Source organism: Euphorbia lathyris, chromosome 3, assembly GCF_963576675.1.
Source record: "Euphorbia lathyris chromosome 3, ddEupLath1.1, whole genome shotgun sequence".
Classification (NCBI taxonomy): domain Eukaryota; kingdom Viridiplantae; phylum Streptophyta; class Magnoliopsida; order Malpighiales; family Euphorbiaceae; genus Euphorbia; species Euphorbia lathyris.
Genome location: NC_088912.1, coordinates 30225645 through 30233677, shown reverse-complemented (window position 1 = coordinate 30233677; position 8033 = coordinate 30225645). Strand labels below are relative to the sequence as shown.

Genomic DNA, 8033 nt, shown 5'->3' with positions numbered 1-8033 from the left:
AAATTTCAAATGCAAATGCAATGAATAACAATCTGTTAACAAAATTTTATATTCAAAATTACTTTTTTTTTAATCATTAATGACTTAATGAGACCAAAAATAAATAATCAGAAATGTATTCAAATAAAAGATGAAGGGCTTAATGAACCAAAAAAATAAAAGATCAGGGACCTAATAATGCTTCTTTTTTTTTTGCCTATAAAAAACAAACTTTTTCACTAACAAAAATTTCAACAATATTTCAATTTCATTGTACTCCTAACATATAATAACATTTTTTTCCTTTTTTTTGTGTGAAAAAATCTATTTTTGCAAATAGTGAAAAATTCACACCCATGTTTCTAAACTTTTAAACCCAAGTATTTTTTCTTTCAAACTTTTAAATCCACGTACTTTATATTTTTTGCAAATACATGAAATTAAATCACAATGCTTATTTTTGTACTCTCAAAAAACAATTGAGACCAAATTTTGACTATAGAGGAAATAAATTTACAAACTGAAATAAAAGGAAAAATCTGTTGGAACTTAAAAAAAAATGAAAATGTAGACTTGATTAGCACCTTACAATAACCAAGACTACACTCCTATGAAAAATAAAGAAGAAGCAGCCTGAAGAACTCATTTACACTTTCTTTTGATTCTCAGGCACCTAATTCTCAAAGGATTTTCCATACCGATGTTGCAGCCAAAAAACCGTGACTGGCAATGCAGCTTGCCCGCCCGATTCTGAAGCCAAAACGAATGCAGCTCGAGACGAGGATGGTATCAACAATGTCCCATTTGATTTAACCCTACACGAAAAAAGGATTAACACACCATTCATATGTATTATACTTCTAATTGGGGAAGAAAATGCTTGCTGTGTTCAATGCAGAACCCGGTACCTGTCTCCTTCGCGTTTGCACAATGTACCATGACCGCGCCATGACATAGCATGGCAATAAGAAGCCAGCAAATCGAAGAATCGAAATCTGAAACTACATTCAAATGTACAAGTTCAGCATTGCATATATGATCTTCTCTTCCTAGAAAGATCGAAAAGGGGGAGAGAGAGTTACGTTATAGAGGGACGACTGTTCTTGCACCATCATAGCATCTCTTGTGACAAGTAGAGCTTGGGAAACAAGTAAAAGTGCCAGCAACTGTTCATGTCAACAACCGGAATTAGTCATCGGTGAAAGAATGTTGATTGTTCTGTTAAGACTTAAAGAAGAATGCTGCATAAGAGTAGCTTACAATTAAGGCAACGGATCTAAGACACGCAATGCTGCTAGTATTAGCAATAGCAAAGTCATCATAATCTGATTGGAGTAACTGATGCTCGGCTGCTGCGAGGGCTAGGAGATGAGAATCGCGTAGGTCAATGTGTTGACGCCAAGCTTGCCTGATTATAAGTTACCAAAAAACATCAGAACATTCGAATAGCTTTGATCCTACGCGCACAATTTACAGAAAGTCTAAGCATTATGCATATGTACTTTGACACTTTCGACAATTGTGTCTGAGTCAAGAAAGCTAAAAGGCGTGTGTGTACATTCATATACGTGGAAATGAAAATCCAGTAATTACCTGATATCGATTGCCATAACATCAGGATTGGTTCGTGCTGGTGGAACGGAATAATTGGGGGAGAAGACCTGAGAAACCAAAAGAACATAAATTACGTAACAATGAACATATGATCTAGGTGCTGGAAAATGAATTAACATGAAATGGTAGTCACCTGATTGCAGATTTCACAGGTGACATCTCCCTTTTTATTGCACCATCTTTGAATGCACTTCCTATGAGCAAACTACAAAGTGACCAACAAAATATCAGCATCAAATTTAAATGTAGCTCAAGTTATCATACTCGAAAATTAGCATCATTGAATGCCGAAAAAGGCTATAATAACATAGAATAACTATTTGAATCCTACCTCTATAAGTTAGAACTGGAACAAACCATCATCAATGCTAAAGAAATGTTTGGTACAAATGGAGCAAGAATTGATAGAAGTTTCAAAGCAGAACCCATCACAATCATGTAAAGGGCGGCCCGGTGCATTACGCGTCCCCGCTTAAGCGAGGGTCCGGGGAGGGGTCCCACCACAAGGGTGTACTGGGGCAAGCCTTCCCCTGCCAATATTTTGGCAAGAGGCCGCTCCTAAGACTCGAACTCGTGACCTCTCAGTCACACGACAATCATGTAAATGAGAAAAAATTAGGATTTGATAACGAAAATGCCTAATGCTTATGATAGAAAATTGGTATCCAGAAGGGCTAACATGAAGATTCTAGTTCAAGTTTTATTGAATTGGTGAGAGTTTGAGGCAGCAGGAATAAAGAGACTTCATTCGGATCCTTGAATCCCACACAATTACCGATCAAAACCTTCAAAATTCGACAAAGAACTTCGGAAAACAAACCTCATAAACTGTAATACATCCAAAAATAGGAACCTAAACAAATGAATTTGACCAAACGGCGACAGATCTCACGGCGAAAAGATGAGTTAGGGTCCAAAAACACGAAAATAGCGAAGTCATCATGAAATCATCCGTCATATTTATTTAAAAACTTGAATGCTATCTCCTCCACTTAATCAGAGTTCAAAGAGAGGGTCGTGTGTGCCCGTTAAGAAAAAATATTAATAGCTTGTTTGGTTCACCTCTTGCTAACGGTTTGTTGTACTTGGTAGATGTTAGTTGATTATGCTTCCTTTTTTTTTTGTTATATAAAGTTTAAGCAAGGGTAGGTCTATCTACTTCTAAGGTCATGGCGAACCACTACCTCGATGAGGATTTACAGTGAAATTTATATATTACCTACCAATGAGGGCTAAATTTTGACGGAGTGGGAAATCGAACATTTTATATTTATTGTTTAGAGTAAAAAAAAAAAAAACACCAAACAGTCACTAAGTCAACATTGCCTCAAATGCTACCTAATAGCCCAATAATCAAAATGGGAATCAATTATTCAAACAATGTAATTTCCTTGTTCAACCAAATGAATTTGCAGAGATCATATTCATTCCATTAGTCAACATTTATATGACAAAGAAGCTTTAGACCATAAAATGAATGTATGACCATTTAATGGTGGTTCAAACTTCAAATTAGAACTCAAATTGTTCAAATGTAGAGAAGGAAATCCCAATTGTTTGACCTAAATAAAGCAATATCCTTGTTTTCTACCCTCTTATCAACTGAACTGAACCTGCACAACATTTATTGCCACATATTTTCCATTGCTTTTCTACCCTCTTAAACAACCAAAGGCCAGAAAATCACTCCATCACATGTATGACACTCCTAAGAAGAAAAGTCAAACACTGAAAATATACAGCACAAGCATACCAAATAAGGCAATAAATGCACACACCTACCCCCACATAATTATTCAATCCAAAACTATATATTATACACCAATAGTTTAATATAAATCAAACCAATTCCATGTGACCAAATTGAAAAATCTCAGTTATCCTGAATTCAATCTCACATAAAGAGGAAAATATCTACAGGATTATAGGCTGTTACACATAAAGGTTAAAACTTGGAAAGTTGCCAAAGTAATTCTACACAGAAAATGACAAAACGCTGCACTTTGACATAACCGCATAGGGAAAATCAACTAATCCAAATACAACAAATACACAACTTTTTTTAGAGGAATCAATCAAAACCCATAAAAATTAGTTTGAAAAATGAAGGGGGTTTTAATGAAAATCCAGAAAAGAAAAGAACTTGACCTTAAGGGTGCCATTACAAGCACAAGGAGCTTCCATTGAAGGAAGTTGATCTTCTTCCTGACAAATTCTACATTCAACCATTTCTCTAAAAGAAGAAGAAGAGCCGTCTTCTTCATCTTCATCATCTCCATTAGTATTTACAGTAATAACACTGTCTTGCTTAAGTTTTGAATCTCTTTCTCTTTCAAAGCAAGCAGAAGCTATGATTCTGTCTATGCAGACCATGAAATCGTCCACCATTGTTGATGTTTCTACTGTAGTATAGATATTTAAAGTTTCTCTCTCTAGTTGAAGTGGAGGAGGAGGAGACAGAGGAGAGAGAGAGAGTGGAGTGGGGGGAGTGGGGGGGATTATAAAAAGGTGGAAGCTTTGCTTTTGTTGGGGGGTGGGGGTGGGCGGAATTTACGAATGGACCTGTCAATTCTCATCTATTTTTTATTGACCAAATTACCCTTTGGGTCAGAGTTTAATTACTATTTTCTGACTGTGTAAGTAACAGCCATTTTGTACTATGTGTCAGGTGAACTGCTCAAGTTAACAAAATACTAAAATATATTACTTCAAAAAAAACAAAAAATAATAAAATATATTTGCTTGCACAATATAAAAACAAAACTTTATATAATCAAGAATTAAATTATCAAGGCAATTTTAATTTTAGACAAATAAAATCAAAAGGATATTTTTTAATTAAAATTTCTATGCCTCAAAAGAAATTTAAACTTGTTCGGATAAAAAAAGAAAAGGAAAGAGTAAGTAATCAATGGACTACAACATTTAATAGAAGTAGTAGTAGCATATGATAGAACAATTTTAAATATATTTGGATAATGTATAAAAATACACTTAATATTTATAGTCTTAAATAAATTTATTATTAACGTTTAAAATTTTATAAATTTATTTCTAATATTACTAGTCAAAAGCAATTTTAAATATATATTTTGTTTCTTATTTTATACCAATTTCATATAAGTTAGTTTTGAAAAAGAAAATTCATATATTTTTTTTTAATTTAATAATAAAATTAAACATTAATATTTTACAAATTTTATGAAATATTTTTAAAAAATTTATCTAAATAGTAAAGAAAAACAATATATTTTTTTATTTTTAATTTAAATTTAATGTCTAATCATTCATAACATTATGATAAGAATTATTCTTATCATGTACATAAATTTGAATAATTTTAATAAAAAAATATAAATTTACCTTTGAAGAATTTACAAACTTTACACCATATTAATATTTTCCAAATATATAAAATCACTATTTATTTTATATTTTTCCTAAAATTAAATAAATATTCTTTTATTTTAATTAAAAAAGTTCAAGTACCTTCTTATTTTTAAAGTGGAAGCAAACTAACTACCTCGATAATGATTAACAATGAAATTTATTCATATTGAGTCTCAAATTTGACAAATAAATATTGAATATATTTTTTTTTAGCAAAACCAAACTTTCAATTAAATAGGACATGAATGTTCATCCTGCAAAATAACATCAGTTAACTAAAATGTCATTACATCTGATATAAAGTCATTAGCGTTGGAATGAGCTTGCCTAGTAATTAAGTGAGCAACTCCGTCGCTAATCAAGGAACATAGGAAACTGAAAAATCCTTCTAAACCGCAAGAATCTCCTTGCAATCTTGAATTAACACCCCTAGCTCGGATATATCTTCACTATTAGTATTAATCGCATCCGCAACCCCCTTCGCATCTGTCTCAAAAACTACTTTCAACAAACTCTTGGAAACCAGCCACAGCATACTTGAACGAACAGCTAATGCTTCAACAAATTGAGAATCGAAGTCACCTTTAATGACGCTGCTGCTGCAGTGGATGAAGCATCCATTGGCTCCCCTCACGACAGCTCCAATCCCACAAGCTCCAATGTCTGCAAAAAATAGCCCTGTCGGTGTTACATTTAACGAACCCTTGCTGGGGATATTGCCAAGCCGGACGGCTCTGAACAAAGTAAGCATAGCCTAACCCTTGATGATTTGTAATATATTTTGATGAGCATTTGCCATTATGTAGTAGTGATAGAAAATTAGCCGTTGTTATTTGATATCGTTATTTGAAGAAATTATTCAAGAATATATCTAAAAATAAAATACAGTTATTGGTTACCTCTCATATTACAAATTATTGTTTTAATATTATAAATTATTGTTTTAATACTACAGTGGATAATTGAACTATGATCTTGTATTAGTAGTCATGCCACTCTTATGCTAAAGTGGTTCAGGATATAAAATGCAATGATATAATGAACTAAGTGCAAACTTTGAGAGAGAAATAGAAGGGGCGCATAGGGTTAGAGAAGAAAAGGTAAACTTTTTGCTTCTCGGATGTATCTCTTTTTCCCATCCTCCCCACCATTGGGGATGCAGGTGTTGAAACACCTTTCCACATGATTTTGATTTGATAAAATTATTTAAGTAAATTGATAAAAAAATATTCTAACACATTAAATTTAAATGCTTTGATTTATTCATACTAATGTGTTTGTTCAATGTTGAGTTTATTGATTTATAAGACATTAAGATATAAAGCCCATAAGTGGAAGTCAAGCCCAAGTCAACACATCAAGACCTCACGGCCCAAGAAGATGAAACGAAGTCGTATTAAGCAAAACGACGACTCAGCATAAAGAAGGATCGAGAAGCCTCCTAGCAAAAGCTTCAAGAGGAAGCTGCTGAGTTAAGCGACAAGTAGTCAGGACAGCGGCAGACAAGAACTAACTTCTAGACAAAGTATTTCTACTTTGGGTAAAGTTCAGAAGGCGCAGGAAGCTGTCTGGAAGACTTTGCCAAATATGTCAAAACATTCTGTTTGCCAAACGAAAAGCTGCCGAGCACTGCCGTGGACAGAAGATGTAAGAATCTCATTGGCCAACGACACTGAGCACGTACTGAGTGACAATGACAGGAAGCCGTTTCCCTCCAACGGTTATTTCGAAATTCGAAATTACCGGTGCCTCAAGTGTCACTATAAATAGGCCTCTCATTTGCTTCGTTCCATGCAGATCTTCAATTAGCCGAAACGCTGTCCAAATTCATACACGAAGTTCTGTGAGAAAATCAAAACAAAAACCTTACACCAATTTCCATATTATTGTGTAAAAGTCTAGAGTGATTTTCAATCATCTAAAGTGTCTTAGCAATTGTTGTTTAGGACAAACACTTTATCATTTCTAGAAGAATAGAAAGGAGAGGCTGAGTACTCGGTTATAGTACTCAGCTGTAGATATAGGAGTGAGTAGAGGTATAGAGGAAGGTACTCGTGTATACTCAGCTTCTATTGTAAAAGGTTTCGTGCTCTACCTTTAAAGAGCTCAGTAGAGAATTCAAAAAGCTCGGACGAGTTCCGGGGACTGGACGTAGGCGGAGAGGCCGAACCAGGATATGTCTGCTGAGTAACATATTTCTAACCCTTAAACTCCTTTATATATTGCTTGCTATAAAACTGCCTAAGTAACAAACTCACGCTGAGTTGAGTGCACTAAGAAGCTGAGATCAGGAATGGACTCCAAGTGCTATCTCCTGACTCAACGAAAGAAACAGACTTAGTCACAAGTTGACTAAGCTTGTGTCTTAGAATTACTTAGCGCCGCTGTGTAAACCTTTTCTTAAGAAAAGAAGTCAGCCTAAACGGACAAAATTTTAAATAGTTCATATCCCCCCCTTGGAACTAAACTTGTCACGTTATAAGGGACCAGCAAGTGGTATCAGAGCTTAACAGCTCACTGAGAAAGATATATGTCACGTCCGGGTCTAAATTTCTAGAATTTATATTTTGATATTAGTATATATGATAATTATTGGGTATATGGTATTAATTTGGCGCTATAGAAAAAGTTTGGAGTTAATTTGATGGTTTTAGGTGTATATTTGGTTAAATTGGAGACTCCTAAGTATTGATTATGATCTTTCTATTTCACGCCTGATGCCGATTGAGGTCGTTTAGGGTCAGGTGTGACAATATAACTATCTTGAGCTGATCCCCACAATGGCTGAGAACAGCACTCGTTTCCTCCCAGGAAATCAGACAACTCAGATTTTACCTGAGGGACTGTCCATTACTCGGCCTCCTCTGTTCTTCGGGTCTAACTATACCTTTTGGAAGAACAGAATGAAAAACTTCATTCAGGCAACAAATATGAGTCCATGGCTTTCTATAGTCCAAGGCCCATTTGTTCATGTTGAAACTATTAACGGCCAAACGGTTGTTAAAGCTGAGACTAAATGGACAGAAGATGATCTCAATAAGCTACAAAAT

General features: G+C 34.5%; 1 protein-coding gene across 1 annotated transcript; it reads right to left on the bottom strand.

Annotated features, from left to right (window-relative positions):
• Window positions 1–414: 414 nt before the first annotated feature.
• Window positions 415–4072, bottom strand: LOC136223377 (uncharacterized). Its single transcript, XM_066011331.1, has 7 exons — window positions 3742–4072; window positions 1727–1798; window positions 1573–1640; window positions 1240–1387; window positions 1062–1145; window positions 888–980; window positions 415–794 (listed from the first exon to the last, which is right to left on the bottom strand). The coding sequence occupies exons 1-7, from the start codon at window positions 3979–3981 to the stop codon at window positions 789–791; spliced, it is 711 nt and encodes a 236-aa protein (XP_065867403.1). The 5' UTR covers window positions 3982–4072; the 3' UTR covers window positions 415–788.
• Window positions 4073–8033: the final 3961 nt, after the last annotated feature.